This window comes from Peromyscus californicus, unplaced genomic scaffold (assembly GCF_007827085.1).
Source record: "Peromyscus californicus insignis strain IS unplaced genomic scaffold, ASM782708v3 Scaffold_3__1_contigs__length_106647218, whole genome shotgun sequence".
NCBI lineage: Eukaryota > Metazoa > Chordata > Mammalia > Rodentia > Cricetidae > Peromyscus > Peromyscus californicus.
The window spans coordinates 52,053,033-52,070,339 of record NW_026294551.1 but is presented as its reverse complement, the minus strand read 5'-3'; the positions used below and the strand labels follow the sequence as shown (position 1 = coordinate 52,070,339).

The following is a 17,307-nucleotide window of genomic DNA, read 5'->3' as shown; positions in this document are numbered from 1 at the left end:
GGGGGCGCAGGCGCGTAGCGCAAAGGCGGCCGGGAATGAGGCGGGGCTAGGATGCGTGAGAGAAGGGGCGTGGCTGACTTAGGAAGCCTCTGTGTAGCCCCCGCCCTTGCCGAATTGGAATCGCGGGAAACTAGTTTGTTTGAAAATCTCGCGAGAGCGAGTGAGTCAGCCGAGTTAGGGCTAGGAGACCTCTCGCGATAATTTCAGAGGCGAGACCGGGTGGTGGTGAGCACTCTCGCGATACTTGAAGGTACCGCAGCGACCAGAAGGAGGAGAGGTTTGTAAACAGGGCAGCTCCAAGATCTCGGGCACTGAGGGGAAAACAATTAGGTCGTCTTCTGGGCATCGGAGCTCCCTCCATCTCCGCAGGAACTCTCTCCATGTCTAACATTTCTTTCAACCGGCCTTTTAGGACCGGAAGTCCTCCGTCCTGAGCGTCCAATACTGGAAGCGGCCTTTCTTTACCGGAAACCCTTTTCCAGGGGGATCGGAAGACGGCCTACCCGGCCGGAAGTCCCACCTCTTTGAGATTCCCCCACCCTTCCTTAAGTTTTTCTGTTACTTATTTGCCTTCGTTTCTATTCTCCGTTTTATTTCTGCACCAGAGAAAGCTACATTGTCTCCCTCCCAGCTCCACTAAGCTGGTTTCATACCTCACTTCCCGAGTAGTCGGAGTTCCTTCCCTGACGCCCCCATGTAGCTGAGAAAGTGGGACCTGGGGGTGGTTGGACCCCTGGGATCCTGAAGGAGAGGCAGAGAGGGCGCAGAACTCGGCTTCTGCTCCTGCTATCAGGACGCGACCTCTTCAGCCTTACCCCTCCCGCTGCCATGCACCCTGCGGCCTTCCCGCTTCCTGTTGTTGTGGCTACTGTGCTGTGGGGAGCATCCCCTATCCGAGGGCTTATTCGAGCGGTGAGTCTAAGGGTCGGATGGGGGAAGGGTGCTGAGAAGGGGTTTCAGGCTGAAGAGAGAAACATGGACTATTTTGTTTGCAGACCTCGGAGCACAATGCCAGCATGGACTTTGCAGACCTCCCAGCTCTATTTGGGGCTGCCCTGAGCGAGGAGGGACTCCAGGTGATGCTCTCCCCATTTCCTTATAGTCTCTATCCTGGGCAGGGGTTGAGTAGCCGTGCTCTGGATCAAACTGGAGGTAGGAAATAGTCGAGTTGCAACGGAATGCATTGGGCTGTTGATAGAGCTCAGTGGTAGGGTGCTTACCTTAGTAAGATTGAATCACCAACAACAGCCCCCCCCCCCAAAAAAAAAACCCTAAGTACATGACCATGTCCAAAGCAGAGTCCAGAATCTAGAGGTAGAAGGCAGTGTCCTAGAACTCCCAAATATAAGAGGCAGACTGAAGAGTGAATTAAGATGAAAAAAAAAAAAAAAAGCAACAAGCCAACAGGTGCTTATCAGTAATGTCTCTAGAGCTTACTGTTTGTATGGATGGCTGTGGACTCTTAGTAAAATGGGTAATAGAAATTAGCTTAGAGCTAAGTTATGTTAACTAGTAAGTGAGGTAAGCATGTCTGCAGTAGGTTATTATAAAATTCTTGCCACATAGGAAGAACTCAGTTGGACCATGGATAGCAGTTGTTTGTAAGATAGATAATTGGAAAATGAAGCAAATTGAATGTGTTGTATGTACTTGAAAGACGAATGTGGGGGGAAAAAACTTGAAAATGACACGGATGAGTAGCAGGCTGTATTATTATTAGTGGGAAGTTGGAAACAAAAAAACAAAAAACAGAACTAAACTAGCCTAGAATTTTGAGAAGTTCAGGGAGCCTCTGCTAAAGGGATGTTTTGTACTGTAAGTGCATCTTCGGGAAGCTAAGAGATGTAGATTCTGCTTTTTTGTTTGGTTTTTTTAGACAGGTTTCTCTGTGTAACCCTGGCTGTCCTGAACTCTTTGTAGACCAGGCTGGCGTCCATTCAAAAGACCTGCCTGCCTGCCTCTGCTTTCCAGGTGCTGGGATTAAATGCATGCATTACCATGGATGCCTGAAATGTAGTCTCTGATTTGGGTGGGATGCTGAGACCTCAAGAATGAGTACCGAGAGTAGAGCTGCAGAATCCAGTGTGTGTGTAGCATTGTGCTGGATAGGCTCTGTGGGAGGCAGAATGTAAAGATGGAAAATTCACTGTTTGCTTTTCTCCCTCAGGGGTTCCTTGTGGAGGCCCACCCAGAAAATGCCTGCAGTCCCATTGCCCCACCACCCTCAGCCCCGGTCAATGGGTCAGTCTTTATTGCACTGCTTCGAAGATTCGACTGCAACTTTGACCTCAAGGTTGCTAAATGTGGAATGGGAGTTGGTAAACAAGGTAAATGACACAGGAGAGGCACGGTTTATGACTCCTGTCCCTGCTGTCTCTCTAGGTCCTAAATGCCCAGAAAGCTGGGTATGGTGCAGCTGTGGTACACAATGTCAATTCCAATGAGCTTCTGAACATGGTGTGGAACAGTGGTAAGGCTGGGGACATCTGCACTGCTGGGTTTTCAAGTAGGAGGACTAAAGGCCTAAAGAGGCCAGTTCTTTAGGTGGGACGGGCAAAAGTGTCAAATGCCAGTTCCAGAAATTGTGTGGAAGGCTAAATCCCTAATATCCTGTTCCCTGCAGAGGAAATCCAACAGCAGATCTGGATCCCATCTGTATTTATTGGAGAGAGAAGTGCAGAGTACCTACGCGCCCTTTTTGTCTATGAGAAGGGGTAGGACATATGCTTTCTTCCCACTTGTCTCCCACCCTTTCCATGGATGGCAGCCTGGAGCCCAAGCCTCACTACGCTATCCACTCAGGCTCAAGTTCTTCATCTTTTTTTTTTAAACTTTCTCTTCACCCATGTCTTGTCCCAATCCAGTTACCTGGTTTTGCCTGGCTTGAGGCTTGTCTTTGTTTCCTCAGGGCGCGGGTGCTTCTTGTTCCAGACAATAGCTTCCCCTTGGGCTATTATCTCATTCCTTTCACTGGAATCATAGGACTGCTGGTTTTGGCCATGGGATCAGTACTGGTGAGTAGCTATGGGAAGAACTTACAAGGCCAGACTGGGTCTGGAGATGGGAAGTGCAGTGGTTGTTGGATTTTCCTTTTTTTTTTTTTTTTAATTTCCTTAAGCCTGGCCCACTCTCCCTTACCCCTAGATAGTTCGTTGTATCCAGCACCGGAAACGGCTCCAGCGGAACCGACTTACTAAAGAGCAACTAAAACAGATTCCTACTCATGACTATCAAAAGGGTAAGGACATGGGAACAGAGCCCATCTTAAAGGAGTTTTGAGCCCAGTAGATCAGGGCCACAAAAAGCGGTGAGGTGCTAGAAGATGCCACCATTGCTGCTTTTTTACACACAACCAACCACAAAGGAGGTAGGGTAGAGCAGGAGTAGAAAACAAAGATGATCAAGTAAAAATTTTGACCTTGTGTGAGTGTGGAGAGTGGAAAGATGTAAGGAGCTGGGAGGACTCAGACTGCAGGTGAGGAGTTGGGTTAAGCCCAGGAGCCTCCAGTGCCATATAAGGTTATAGCAGAAGCCTCGTCCCTCCCACTTCTGCTTTCCCCTCCTACCCTCCCCCCAACCCACTTCCCTTATCTCTCCTTGTCCCCTCTAGCCCCATGCTTTTCTGTGGCCTGCCCTAAGAGCTTGTACTGGCTTGGGAAAACAATTCTTACACGTTTTAATTCTAGCCTTCCACTATGAACTCTCTTGGGCTTGGTTCTGAATGGCTCAGTGAATCCTTTCTTTCTCCCAGGAGATCAATATGATGTCTGTGCCATCTGTCTGGATGAGTATGAGGATGGGGACAAGCTTCGGGTACTTCCTTGTGCACATGGTGAGGCCACTACCTCTGCTTATGCCCTACCTGCAGAGCCCAGGTACTTTACACATTCCTTTCCATAGCCTATCACAGCCGCTGTGTGGACCCCTGGCTCACTCAGACCCGGAAGACTTGCCCCATCTGCAAACAGCCTGTCCATCGGGGTCCTGGGGATGAGGAGCAGGAGGAAGAAACTCAAGGGCAAGAGGAAGGCGATGAGGAAGGGGAGCCAAGGGACCAACCTGCTTCAGAGTGGACCCCACTCCTGGGCTCCAGCCCTACTCTTCCCACCTCCTTTGGATCTCTAGCCCCAGCACCCCTGGTCTTTCCTGGGCCCTCTACAGACCCCCCACCCTCCCCTTCATCTGCTGCCCTGGCCTGAAACTCCCACACTTGGGACCTCTGGTGATCTATTTGCACAAACTCTTCCTCCAGTCTAACAAGCTGAGGGATAGGGGACATTTCCACCCCAGGTTCTCAAACTGGCCTCATCCTTTTGAGGTGGCTGGGAACCTTAGGGACATGGTCTTTACTTCTTGGGTTAATAAAATTGTTTTTGTGGACTAAGAAAGAGTAAGATCATTTTTATACAGGTGAGATTCTGGAAAAAGAATCACCTCATGAGATGAACTTGTCAGGGGGACAGCCCCAGCTGCATTTGCTATGACTCAGGGAGGGGGAGCCCCACCTACACAGGATGACTCAAGTGGCCCTGCCTCAGCCGCAGGCTTGGACCCATTCTCTGGTCTAGATGGCTATGTTCCATTATACACATTCAACTGGGCCCGAAATGGAAATACCACTATAGAGGGGCCTTGGGCACATGAAAGAATGCTTAGTCTTGGGGGCTGAAAAGCAGAAAGGAAAGGAATGCAAAGGGTTCAGTCTGGACACAGCCAAGAAGCAAATAGCTAAGCTCAATGGTGGTGGGCCACAGCGCCTGCCTCCAACTAATACCCCAAGTGCAAACCACACAGGACCTTGTTAGTAGAATCTTTTTTATTCAGAAAAAAAAAAAAGAAAAAAAAAAACCCAAAAAATTTTTCCAAACACACACAGGAGGGGGTATGGGTAAGGGGAGGTATCTGTCTGTCCAGCCCCAGCCCCCGGCCCATGTGGTTTTGGCAGCAATAAGGGAAATGGGGTAATGGCCCAAAAAAATAATGGTGTGTGTGTGTGTATGGAAAGAAGGGGTGCAAAAGCTGAAGGGAGCGGTGGGGGAGGGGACAGATGAGGTCAGTACTGGGAACGCCGCAGGTGGGAGGCCATTTCATAACATTTCTTGTTGATCAAACCACCGTGGACACCTTCTTTGCCCATCAGCAGGACTAGCGCTGGAGGAAAGAGAAAGGAGGCTAGGACCCAGGTGTCACAATTCAACCCTGCCAGCTGTTCAGCAGCTGTCCAGCCCTGGGGGCTGTAACCTAACCTCATTCCTCCCAACCACCCCCCCAACACACACAGGCAGGCTGTCAGTCACCCTAAAACAATAGAGCTTTTCAAAGGAGAAAAAAAAATCTAGCTTAAAGACTAGTGAAGAAAATGCAAAATGTAGAGGTCACACACAGGCTGTAGACTTGTATGGCTAGGAACTGCTGTGGATGAGCTTCCTACCTCTAAAGTTTACAGGACTCAAGATTAGAGCCAACACTGACTTAAGATCCCAATAACCTACACCAAGCAAACTAATCTCAAAAAGCTTAAGGCAGGAAGGGACTTACTTAGGCAGTGTTATTTAGTCCCTTTACAAGATGGGGAGCCAGAGGTAGAAAACCCAAAGGTTCCCACATCCAGCAGACCGTGAGTAAAATACTGTATTGCAACCTTCACATTGAGGAACCACAGAAAACCCCCTACCGATTAACAAAAGAAGATACATCAGGGATTTCAAAGCTTGAGAACCAACCATTCAAACTCAGAAACTTACTCTTGGCAGTCATGGTGACAGTGACATTGAAGGTTGGGGCTCCTCCGGTGCTCTTGGTACGAAGATCCATTGTAAATTCCCCATCCTGCAGCAGTGAGTCCCGGATCACAGAACATTTCTGGCCCCCAAGTGTCAGCCCATTCACGAAAAAACTTGACCGGTCTTTGCCTACCAGGACACCAACCTCAGCTGGCTGGAAGAATCAGAATCAATCACCTCATTAAGTTAGTGCACCGGCTAACTCGTTTCCCAAGAATCCACTTATTTATCCTGGAGTTGGGGGTGAATGTGCTTCATACACACCATCAAAACTTGGGGGGGGTGCAGAAAAAGATCATAATCCTAAGGTCTAATAAATGGGACCAAGGAAGAAGGAATAATACTTCTCTAAAGACTTAGGCCTTGATGTTAAATAGGGAAAGCAAAGGGAGAAAAACCTGGGTACCAAAAATCAATCAATGATCCAGGGGGAGCCTTTGGATGCTCAGAACAGTCCTTCAGGAAAAGCAGAAGCGGAGAGGGTGAGGGAGGGGGCAGGGAAGGAGGAGAAGCAACTTTGTCCTTATTTGGTCAAAGGTTCTGCAGGCGTTGTTAGGAACCCGGACGCCTGGGTCTCCCGGTAACCTAGAGTTTAGGTCCAGGTATCTACGCCCCACGATGAGGAAGCCGACCCCTGGGGGCTTTCTAGGAAAGTTGAGAAAGTTTTAAGGGTTGGGGGACTAGGCTGTCTTGAGTCTAGACATTCCGGGGAACCTTTCTTCTCCCCCCTTAAACCCCAAACCCCTATATCCGGTACCCTCCCGCCCGGAAATCCCCTTCCCCCCCCATCCGAACTTCCGCTCCCCCTCCCCACTTCCGGGCAGTGTGGCCAGGGAAGGTGGTGGGGACAGCAGCAACCTTATTCCTTCACTTTTACGGTGTCAGAACTTCTCACAAAGTTCCCTTACTCCAGGCCGGGCCGGATGGCGGGAAGGGAGGGTGAGGGGGACTTCCGGGTTTGGCTTCACAGGAATGTTGAGGCTAACGTGCCGAATTGGGGGGTGTGTGTGAGTGCGTGTGTGGCGGCCTCGCCCTCTCTAACGGAGTTGGGAGGGGCAGGCAGCTCCCGGAGGTCGGGCAAGGGCCCAAGGCCACGCGCCTGCAGCTCCCACCAGCGCAGAGGCAAACAATGGTGGAGGGAGCGCGAGCGGGCGGCCCAGAGGGGAGCCGAGGCTCCCCGAGCCCCCTTATCAATCACAAGCCCAGGCCAAAACGCAGCGCGTGCCTGCCCCGCCCTGGAGGAGGCGGAAGTGGGCCGCCGCACCGGGCGGCGCGCCCCTCCCCGCCCTGTGCCCCGGATGTAACGCCCCGTCGCAGAAAGCGGGGTGGCGGGCGGGATGGGCGCCGCCGCCGCCGCCGCCGCCGCGGAGCGTAGGGCTCGGGGGGCAACCGAGGGAACCTAGATCCATGCAGCCGCCGTTCGCGCCGCTTCCAGGCAGAGGGACCAGATCCCGGCCTCTCGCTGCCTTCGCTAGACTGCGCCCGCCCCCACCCAAGCCTCTCCCCGAGGGTCTAAGCCCCGTCATTGCCCCGGACCGCACAAGGCTCGCAGTACCGTAATGCTAACGAAGGTCTTCCCGGGGACGGCGGCCCAGACGGAGGGCGAGTCCTTGTAGCCTACGATGGCCGCGTCCTGACAGGTCCCGTCCGCCATGAGGCTGTCGATGTAGGCGTTCCACCCGGCCATGGCGCTGCTGCTGGGGCTGCTCTGCGGGCTGCTGCTGGGGCCGCGGGCTGGGCTCGGGCTGGCGGGCGGGGGGAGGCAGAGAGCTCGGGGCACGCGCTGCCGTCCGGAACGCGGCTCTGTTAGCTGTGCAGCAGCCCTCGCACCGCCACTTCCTGCTCCTCCCCCCCCCCCCTAGATTTTTATTTGCAAAGGGCGGCGGGGCGGGGCCTGCTCCCCATTCCCTCCCTCCACACACACCCCCCCCCTCCCCGGCCTGGCCAGATAGCGAACTTTTGCAAATGCAATTTTAAAAAGCCCTCCCCCCCCACCCCCACCCCCCCCCGCTTTTGCAAAATTTGCCGAGTTCGATGGAAAGCCGTGCAAAAGGCTGGCGTGGTGGTGGTGGTGGTGGTGGCGACGGTGGCAGGAGCGAGGTTTAGGTTAGGGCTCGCTCCAATTCATACTGAATACAAACCCCTTCGGCATAAAAGGAGGAAGCCGGAGGGAGACGGGAGAGAAAAAGGAGGAAAATTAGTAAGGTTGAGCACATTCAAGTGGGTGCGGGGAACCCAGGGTTAAACCGAATGATTCCCCCACACACTCACACACACCCCCACCTCCGCGGGAGGGAAGGAACGGCGGGCGGCGGCGGCGGCGGCGGCGCGTGCGCCCGCGCCTGCGCCGGGGCCGGGAGAAGACAGCGCGTGGGGCGGTTGGGGCTAGCGGCTGGCGGCGCGAGCGCGCGCCCGGCGGCGGCACCGATCTGGACCTTCCTCGGAGGGAAGACGCGTGTGTCCCCCCCCCCCCCCACCAGGCGAAGCGGGCAGAGGCCCTGGCCTGTGCGCTGCTGCCTACTCCATCCACTTTGAATTTTTTTTTTTATTTAGACGACAAGGGAGCAAAACTAAATTTGATCGCACACTCCGGTCCTTTCCAGTGGTAAAGGTCCCCAACCCAGGGCACCTGTCCCAACTGTCTGCCGGAGACGCACACGCCGGGCTCGCTCGAGTGCATCCCTACATTCTAGGGGAATCATTCCTTCGCTGGATCCGCTCCAGCTCAGAGCCTCGCCCTACTCCTGAACCCTCTCTACAGAGGTCACTGAACAGGGGCGCCAGCCGGGTGACACGGGCGGGACTCTTTTCAAGGCGGAAGAATACTAAAGTCCCAAGGATGGCAACTTTTACAAGAAGGGGAAAGTCCCCTCTACGTTGGGCCCATCGGGCTTTTCTCCCCCCCCCCCCCCCCTAAAACTTTTGCTAAGTACTTGTGTGCGTTCGGCTCACTAGCCGCCCTGGGGGCTGGGCTGGGGCGGGAGGCGGGGACGGCAGGCCGGTGAGGCTGGCGGGAGTAAATGAGTCACTCGGGACCCTCGCCGCCGAGGGGCTCGGCTGCTTCCGGTCCCCCGGAGGAGGGGCGCCAGGGTTTGAAGCCCCTCCTGGTGTTAAGGACCGAGTTCGCTGCGTCTCTGGAGGCCTGTTGGGCTCCCTGATGTCCACCCCCCAAACCCTGGCTCCCCCACGCCCCCGAGCCCCGGTTCTTCGACAGCCGCGTGGCTGAGTCCCGGGCGGGGCTGCGCTGGGGCACGTGGCGGCGCTCTACGCCCGCCATCCCCTGACCTCTGGCCGGTGCGGCGGCGCGCCTCCCCGCCCCGGGTGGAAAAGTCCCACAGGGAGCGGCAGGAGATAAGGGGGCGGGGGAGGGACGGGACTGGGACGCGACGGCAGGTGGGGACCCTAGGGTGGAGGCGAGGAGGGCGACCCCGAGGGGGAGGGCCGCCGCCGCCGCCGACGGGGAGGGGCGCTGGAGAGCCGGCCGCCCAGTGAGTCACCCGCTGCAGCGCCGGCGGGTGGGTGAGAAGCCAAGGCGCCCTGGGACACCAGCCGGCCGGCCGGCCGGCCAGGCTTCCACGGAGCGCGCGCGGGACAGACCCCACTCACGCCCGAGACCCGCTCAGTGGAAAGTTACCGAGCGCAGAGACTCACTTCCTGCAGTGCTGCCGATGGATGGACAGAGCGGCCGCCACAGTGTCATCATCCCCTTCTAGAGTCCATTCATGGTTTCCCACCCCCCACTCGTGATAGAACACCATTCTGTGATAGGCAAGGCTTGAGCTCTGAAGCGCGAACCGTCGGTCGGTGGGGGAAAAGGCTCCTGACCACCAGTTTTCACGCTGGGCCCTAAGTGCTGCCCCAGCACTATCTGCCGGGCGCCGGGCCAGTCGGTGCTCAGGGCCCGTCTATATTCGTCTCCTGGCCTCTCTCCTCGCCCTTCGCTGGCCAAGAGAGGGTAGGGTGGTGGAGTGGTGCCGAAGTGGCCGTTATGAGGACCCTGAGAAGTGAAAGCGCTCGCCTTCTATGGCGGAGGGGTGTCAACTTTAGACCACAGAGCTTGCTCAGCATCACTGATTCCTTCCCCCAACTGTGTGGCCTGCACCGCCTGCCTCCAAGTGAGTGGAGCACGTGTGCATGTCAGTCTTGCAGCCCCTTTTCCAGGCCCCCTCCCCAGCCAGCCTGCAGGGCTCAGATTACCCCTGGCCTTTCCTAAAGGGCACTGGTTCCTCTTTAACCTTTGCAAAAAGGGAATGTAAGGTTAAGGAGGGGAGAGAGCGAGAGACCCTCCTATCGGCAGCCCCCCCTCCTGCTCCCTCCAAGAGTGGACTTCAAAGTAGAGACTTTTATTTGGGGGACAGAAAGAACATGTATGGGGTAGTCATTAACTTTTGAGAAAAGGGGTACCCAGGCCAGAGGCTTCTGCTTGAGGCTCTAGTGGGCATTTGGCTGTCAGCCTGGTGTGGAGGGGAGGAGGGTGGAATGAGAGAGGCGGGGCTGGCTGGGGGACAGGGTGGCTTGGAGATAAATGCCCAGCCTGAGAAGGGGTGAGCTGACACTGTCCCAGCTGCCACCTAGACGAGGAGCTTCATTCAAAGTCCCAGGGAAGCCGTCACAGGTTTGCTAGAACTTCAGTTCCTGGTGTGCAGGTGTGGGATGGTGCTGGAAAAAGTGAGGGAAGTTTTGACTTCTTTCTTCCTAGGACTAGAGGGCTTGAAAGAGAGTGGCCAGGTTGGAGCAAGCAGGATTGAGGCAAACACTGGAATACTGACAGATAGAGGAAAAGAGACGCTGAGGAATGGGGAAGCAGATAAAGAAGACAATTAAGCCAGGCAGAGAATTGGGGGTCTAGGAGGATTTGGGAATGGGACGATGAGAACCAGATAGGATTTGAGGGCTTGAAGATGCAACAAGCAGGTACTTAATCAGAAAAGTGGAAGAAGAAGGCATAAGCTTGGTGGAGTATTCAGGGAGTGGTTTCCTCTGGGGTTATAAAGTCGTGAGCCCTTGATTTTCAGGATGGGAGGGTGGAACAAGAGCTGTTCCGAGTGGGGGAGGGTGGGGGAGGGGGCCGGCCTGCCTGCCTGCCTCTTTGGTCTATGACCTTTTTATGGGGTATTTTTAGCTCCAGCACCTGCCTTCTTGGGGTGGAGAAGACTCTTAAAAGGGCAAGGGATTTCTAGTTCCTTAAGGGATCATCTGTCCACACTTGCTCACTCACATCTTTTGTGGTGCAGTCATGGCCATGCAAAAAATCTTTGCCCGAGAAATCCTGGACTCCAGGGGCAACCCCACAGTGGAGGTGGACCTGCACACCGCCAAGGGTAATATAGGCCCGTTGAATTGGTTTGCCTCAGAAAACCCCCAATCTCACCTGCTCCTTCTCAAGGGTTCTATACTACATCCTGTCCTGTGTCAGAGGTTCCTTTCCCCAGACTCCTTCACAGGCCCTCTTCTCCTCCTGGCTCTAAAGCTGGGGGGGGGGGGGGGGGGGGGCGGCGCGGCGCAGGAGTTTCTCTGTATTTTCTCCTGTCCCTGGGTCCAGGGAGGTGCCCCCAGGCCCTTGTGAACGGGCTCCCTCTGATCTGCCAGTTCCTCCTGCCCAGGTCGATTCCGAGCAGCTGTGCCCAGCGGCGCTTCCACGGGTATCTATGAAGCACTGGAACTAAGAGATGGAGACAAATCCCGCTATCTGGGGAAAGGTGAGCAAAGACTAACCCAGGACAGAGTAGAGGGCCCCAACCCAAAGCCAAGGACCCCATAAGGAAGAGGCTTAATCCCCTCAGAAAACTGAACCCGTTCTCTGGCCTCCAGGAGTGCTCAAGGCTGTGGAGCACATCAACAAGACCCTAGGCCCCGCACTGCTGGAGAAGGTGAGTTGGAGGAGCCGGCTCCCCCCCCAACCCCCACCCTGTGACCCTGTGACCCCTGCCTCCCCCCAGGCACCCCACTCCCAATATTTTCACCTGTCCTTCATCCTGCACATTACCTGGCTCCTGAGAAATCCGACCTCTGCCTCTTCCAGAAACTAAGCGTTGTGGATCAAGAAAAAGTTGACAAATTTATGATTGAGCTGGACGGGACAGAGAATAAGTGTGCGTGAGGCGCCAGAGATGGGGAGAGTGTGGCATGGCATGGCATGCGGCAAGGGTGGGCGAGAGGCCGAGGACAGCTGGCTGGGTGGTTCCTGTGGCCCATCTTGGGGCACACCGAAGCTGGGTAGCCCTTTATTCATTCCACAGGCATTTCCTGATGCCTGTCTCCTGCCAGGCCTGGCTGGCAGGAGACAACATGGGAAGCTGTTGGCCCAGGGAGGAGGGGGTGAACTCCCAGAAGTCTGCAGGCCGGGAAAGAGATGAGTTAATGAAATCTTAATGTCCAGTGGTTTAGGAAGCTTCTTCCTGGGGTGACCAGAGGGAATGTTCAAGGAATTAACCACAAAACCCGTAGGAGCTGTCATCCTTCTCCCTGGTTGCCTCCCTCTAGCCAAGTTTGGGGCCAATGCCATCCTGGGTGTGTCCTTGGCTGTGTGTAAGGCGGGAGCAGCTGAGAAAGGGGTCCCTCTCTACCGACACATCGCAGATCTTGCAGGGAATCCTGATCTCGTACTTCCTGTGCCTGTGAGTGTGGTTGTCCCTTCTAAATCCCTGTGACAGCTGCCCTTTCCCAGCCAGGAATGTGAGTAGCCCCCTGGTAAATCTACCTTGCAGATCCTGCTCCAAAGAAGCATTTCCTGAAATGAAATCTCTCTGGTGCTGTGCTCCCGCCCTCCCTCTTTCCCACAATCTAACGCTAAGCCTCTTGATGTTCCCTTCCCTGGCCAGGCCCCTTAGTCCCTTCACATTCCAGGCTCAGGCTGCTTCCTTAGACCTCATTCCGTCTTTGTAGTCCATTCCCCTAGTCAGATATGAAAGCATCCTCAGGGCGAGGATCTCAGTATTTCTGTGTATCTTCTGAGTCCGTATAAAGTCACTGCCCTCTTAGTAGTAACTCTGAGTTTTGTCGGGTGCAGAGAAAGCCCTGAGTGTATGAAGTCCTGGGTGAATGTGTATGTTGACATGAACCAGCCTTGTCAAAGACCCCAGAGCCTCAGACCCAGGAGGAATGGCAAAGTCTTCCTTGGTGACCAGGTGCAAGTGTTGATAGTGTGTACATAGTATGTCCACCATAACTCCCTCCCCCTTGGATGTTTACGGTCTGAAGACCACTCCCCTACAGAGACTGCCCTTACTGAGATCCCTTAACCCTGTCCCCTGGGTCCAGCTGTATACCATAAACCCTACCTCCTTGTCTATACTTATTCAATAACCCTGCTTCTCTGTTCAACTCTATATAATAAATATGCTGAGCTTATATAATAAACACATTGAGCATCTAGAGTGCTGAGGTTTTCAGAGAGCTCAGTCTGTCCATTCCCCAGCTTTTCTGTCCGTGTGTCCATTCCCCAGCTTTTCTGTCCGTGTGTCCATTGCGCAGCTTTTCTGTCTGTGTGTCCATTCCCCAGCTTTCCTGTCAGTCTGTCCATTGCGCAGCTTTTCTGTCTGTCCATTCCCCAGCTTTTCTGTCTGTGTGTCCATTGCCCAGCTTTTCTGTCTGTGTGTCCATTGCGCAGCTTTTCTGTCCGTGTGTACATTCCCAGCTTTTCTGTCTGTGTGTCCATTGCCCAGCTTTTCTGTCTGTGTGTCCATCGTCTGTTCTTCTCTTCATTCCCTTACTGCCCCAGTCGCTTCCATCCTTGGAGCCCTGCATGGCCTGGGTAGAACTTAACGTCACCATTTATTGTTACTTACTAGGAAGATTGTGTTAAGAGCATGGATGGTGGTGGTGCATGCCTGTAATCCCAGCACTCTGGAGGCAGAGGCAGGCGGATCTCTGTGAGTTCGAAGCCAGCCTGGCCTACAAAGCAAGTTCCAGGGCAGCCAGACCTGTTACACAGAGAAACCCTGTCTCGAAAAACCAAAAAAAAAAAAAAAAAGAGCCTGGGCTCTAGAGACACCTGCTGGGTTCGGCCTCTGGCCTGTTTTCTAGTTGTGTGATCTTAGGCAAGTTATTGAACCTCTGTGCCTCAGTTTCCTCGTCCGTAAAGAAGAAATTAGTAAGAATGTATAGTTAATAGAGATGTTTGAGAGTGAAACAAGCTAGTTTATTTAGAATGCCATAAAATTATTGTTACACATCAGGCATGTACTAAGCACTTTATATTCATTTTCCCCTAATTTTCAGAAGAGTCTACAGGGAAGTAGGCATTGTAACCACTTTGTAGAAATGAGGGAAAGGCCCTGAGTACAATTATGCACCCTAAACCACTCAGCTAGTAAGCAGGGAATCCAGCTCCCACCTCCAGTTCCCTCTCACCTTTGACCCCCCATGCCACCCAGTTCTGAGCACCATCTCCTGTCTCAGGCCTTCAACGTGATCAATGGGGGCTCTCATGCTGGAAACAAGCTGGCTATGCAGGAGTTCATGATCCTCCCAGTGGGAGCCAGCTCCTTCAAAGAAGCCATGCGCATTGGCGCCGAGGTCTACCACCACCTCAAGGGGGTCATCAAGGCCAAGTATGGGAAGGACGCCACCAATGTGGGGGACGAGGGCGGCTTTGCACCCAACATCCTGGAGAACAATGAGGGTCAGTGGGAACATCCTGGGGCATAGACCACCTGGGTCCCCATGAGGTGGGGAGGAAGAGAGGCTGCAGATGCAGGGGACATTGGAGTCTCAGGTTATTTCTTGCTCCTCTCCTAGCCCTGGAGCTGCTAAAGACAGCCATTCAGGCAGCTGGTTACCCAGACAAGGTGGTAATTGGCATGGATGTGGCAGCATCTGAATTCTATCGCAATGGGAAGTATGATCTGGACTTCAAGTCACCTGACGATCCTGCACGGCACATCAGTGGGGAGAAGCTTGGGGAGCTGTACAAGAACTTCATCAAGAACTATCCCGGTGAGGTTTCCATGTGCTTCTTTCCTGCCCTGCCTTCTGCAGTTGCCTGACACGGGTTTCAGTTATTTGGCTTTGCCACAATCCCAGCCCTTTCCATCCTTAGCTCCACTGCCGCTTCCATTTAACCCCTGCTTCTTGTCATCCCTCCGCCAGACCCCCGTCTCTAACCCCAACTCTGCTCTCACATCCCTACCAGTGGTCTCCATTGAAGACCCCTTTGACCAGGATGACTGGGCCACATGGACCTCATTCCTCTCTGGAGTGGACATCCAGATTGTGGGAGATGACCTTACAGTCACCAACCCCAAGAGGATCGCTCAGGCTGTTGAGAAGAAGGCCTGCAATTGCCTGCTACTGAAGGTCAACCAGATTGGCTCAGTGACAGAGTCCATCCAGGCGTGAGTGTCTCCTGACTCAGGCTCAGAGTGGCCACCCTCAGCTGCAGCTCAACGCACTGCTCGTGTTCTTGCCATACGTCTACCCTTCCCTGGGAACCTGACCCACCCAAGCACTCTTAACCCCAAGGCTATGACTAACCCTTGGCTTGTCCCCAAGACCTTGCCCCTGTGGCTCTGCCATGTCCCGTTACCTCCCTCTCATACTGTGCTCTTCTCTCTACCATCTTCTGGCCACCCTAATCCAAGATCAGAAATCTTTCCTCTCCTGCTTCCCGGAGAACTTAGGCACTACATCCCTGCAGTGCCCACTGCCCAAAACAAAGGGAAGGAAAGCTCTGCCTTGCCTGTCCCTGGCTTTCTGAGGAGGTCACATAAGGCCTCACCAAATGTTCTTCCCACACAGCTGCAAACTGGCACAGTCTAATGGCTGGGGGGTGATGGTGAGCCACCGCTCTGGGGAGACTGAAGACACTTTCATTGCTGACCTCGTGGTGGGACTCTGCACAGGACAGGTACTCAGGGCTTCCCTCTACCGAGGATCTAACTGAGTTTCTTGGATCACCTTGGTGTCAACCTGAGTTGGATACCACTACAGCCTGCTCCTTTGGGGCCCAAACCAACCCCTCCAAATCCCTTTCCCACCTCAGATCAAGACTGGTGCCCCATGTCGTTCAGAGCGTTTGGCCAAATACAACCAGCTTATGAGGTACAGTGGGTACAGAAGCCTGTGGGGAGAGGAAGGCGCTCCTGGGCTAGAAGGGAGCAGCTCTGATTTTTGTATTATAGGATTGAGGAGGCTCTTGGAGACAAAGCTGTCTTCGCTGGACGAAAGTTCCGTAATCCAAAGGCCAAATGAGAAGCTGGAGGCTCCGGGACACCAAAGAACAGACACAGGCCTTCAAGCCCTTCTCCCTGAAATAAACACTGCCAAACGAGACCACGGTGTGCTCCTTGGAAGGAAGGAGGGAAAGGCTGATTAGCTAGCTGGGAAGGACAGGCAGTGGACAGGCGGCAGGAGGAAGAGACAGAGAATGACATGTAACAGGCTGTGACAAGGAAGTGAGGAATTGGAAAGCTCGGTGGATGTAAAAGAGAAATTCACACTTTGGAATGAAGATAGAAAAAGCAAATTCTGTATGTGAAAAGGAGCTGGAGCGGTGTCTATGGAGTGAGAGACAGCGACTGAGTGGTCAGAAGTGGATGGAGAGGGACTGAGGGTCCTGATGCTCCCAGCAGGAGAGGGGTCTGAAGCAGGATGCAGCCAGACTGAGTCCTTTGTGAGGATAAATGATAATGAGATCATTTACCACTTCAGTGGAGCTTGTGAGGATCTGGAAGTGTTCACAATACTTGATGTTATTGCCTTACATAAGCCTTGAAACAGTCCTATCAGACATACACCATTCTTGTCCCATTTTCACACACAAGGAAACCAAGACACGAAGAGTTAAATATTCCTTATTCAACACAGCAGAGTTAGCAACTGGTAGGGCCAGGACACAAAGCCAGGCCATTTGGCTTCAGCCTTAAAATACTGTATCTTAGCTGGGCGTGGTAGCTCACATCTATAATCTCAGGCCTTGGGAGGTAGAGAAGGGATAACAAATTTCAAGGCAGCTTGGACTATGTAATAAGACCCTGTCTCAAAATTCCAAGCTTAGGGGGCTGGAGAGATGGCTCAGTGGTTAAGGGCACTTGTTGCTCTTACAAGCACCAGGGTTCAGCTCCCAGCACTGACCTGGTGGCTCACAACTATCAGTAACTCCAGTTCTAGGGGCTCCAATGCCCTCTTCTGACCACCACAGGCACCAGGCATGCACATGGTGCACACCTTTACATGCAGGTAAAATACTCATACACATAAATTAAAAAAAACCCAAAACTCCATCCCAGCTTAGTGATAAGAGTGCTTGCCCAGTATTCACGAGGCCCAGAGTTCAATATCTAGCACCACAAAATAAATAAAAATAAACCTGAAAGTCACAATAACAGTGCTAATAATTGGCCATCTTTAGCTTATACAAACAGCAACTTCATACTGTTCAATCTAAAATTATTCTCTTCTCTGCCTATGGACCTAGTATCCACATTTCTATGTGCAAATCAGAGCATTGGGTCAAACTGTTTATTCAATGTAAAGTAACCCCAGCCCCATGGGGAAGAAAGTTCCAAGGATAATAGAGAATAAT

At 53.5% G+C, this 17,307-nt stretch overlaps 3 protein-coding genes and 1 long non-coding RNA gene across 11 annotated transcripts; 3 read left to right on the top strand and 1 right to left on the bottom strand.

Moving 5' to 3' along the window:
* Positions 1-175: 175 nt before the first annotated feature.
* On the top strand, positions 176-4,380 carry Rnf167 (ring finger protein 167). Of its 6 annotated transcripts, XM_052756449.1 has the most exons (10): positions 176-277; positions 413-912; positions 996-1,152; positions 2,168-2,241; positions 2,383-2,470; positions 2,624-2,714; positions 2,909-3,014; positions 3,145-3,238; positions 3,752-3,832; positions 3,901-4,380. In XM_052756449.1, exons 2-10 carry the CDS (start codon positions 829-831, stop codon positions 4,197-4,199), a joined length of 1,074 nt encoding a protein of 357 aa, XP_052612409.1. In that variant the 5' UTR covers positions 176-277; positions 413-828; the 3' UTR covers positions 4,200-4,380. The 6 variants fall into 6 exon arrangements, with proteins under 6 accessions (XP_052612409.1, XP_052612410.1, XP_052612408.1 ...); XM_052756450.1 differs by lacking the exon at positions 176-277 and having other exon boundaries at positions 284-912; positions 996-1,076; positions 2,168-2,293; XM_052756448.1 differs by lacking the exon at positions 176-277 and having other exon boundaries at positions 284-912.
* Positions 4,381-4,798: 418 nt separating this feature from the next.
* Pfn1 (profilin 1) lies at positions 4,799-7,624 on the bottom strand. The gene is made up of 3 exons (XM_052756461.1): positions 7,339-7,624; positions 5,745-5,937; positions 4,799-5,151 (listed from the first exon to the last, which is right to left on the bottom strand). The coding sequence occupies exons 1-3, from the start codon at positions 7,468-7,470 to the stop codon at positions 5,054-5,056; spliced, it is 423 nt and encodes a 140-aa protein (XP_052612421.1). The 5' UTR covers positions 7,471-7,624; the 3' UTR covers positions 4,799-5,053.
* Positions 5,945-8,715, top strand: LOC128121639 (uncharacterized). Its single transcript, XR_008222223.1, has 2 exons — positions 5,945-7,304; positions 8,387-8,715. It is a non-coding gene; the product is annotated as an uncharacterized LOC128121639 (long non-coding RNA).
* A 719-nt stretch (positions 8,716-9,434) lies between these two features.
* Positions 9,435-17,225, top strand: Eno3 (enolase 3). 3 transcript variants are annotated; one of them, XM_052756445.1, is made up of 12 exons: positions 9,435-9,898; positions 11,018-11,104; positions 11,387-11,482; positions 11,595-11,653; positions 11,806-11,875; positions 12,267-12,400; positions 14,184-14,406; positions 14,523-14,720; positions 14,917-15,118; positions 15,522-15,630; positions 15,766-15,824; positions 15,905-16,055. In XM_052756445.1, exons 1-12 carry the CDS (start codon positions 9,772-9,774, stop codon positions 15,972-15,974), a joined length of 1,434 nt encoding a protein of 477 aa, XP_052612405.1. In that variant the 5' UTR covers positions 9,435-9,771; the 3' UTR covers positions 15,975-16,055. The 3 variants fall into 3 exon arrangements, with proteins under 3 accessions (XP_052612405.1, XP_052612403.1, XP_052612404.1); XM_052756443.1 differs by having other exon boundaries at positions 15,766-17,225; XM_052756444.1 differs by lacking the exon at positions 9,435-9,898 and adding an exon at positions 10,290-10,398 and having other exon boundaries at positions 15,766-17,225.
* Positions 17,226-17,307: the final 82 nt, after the last annotated feature.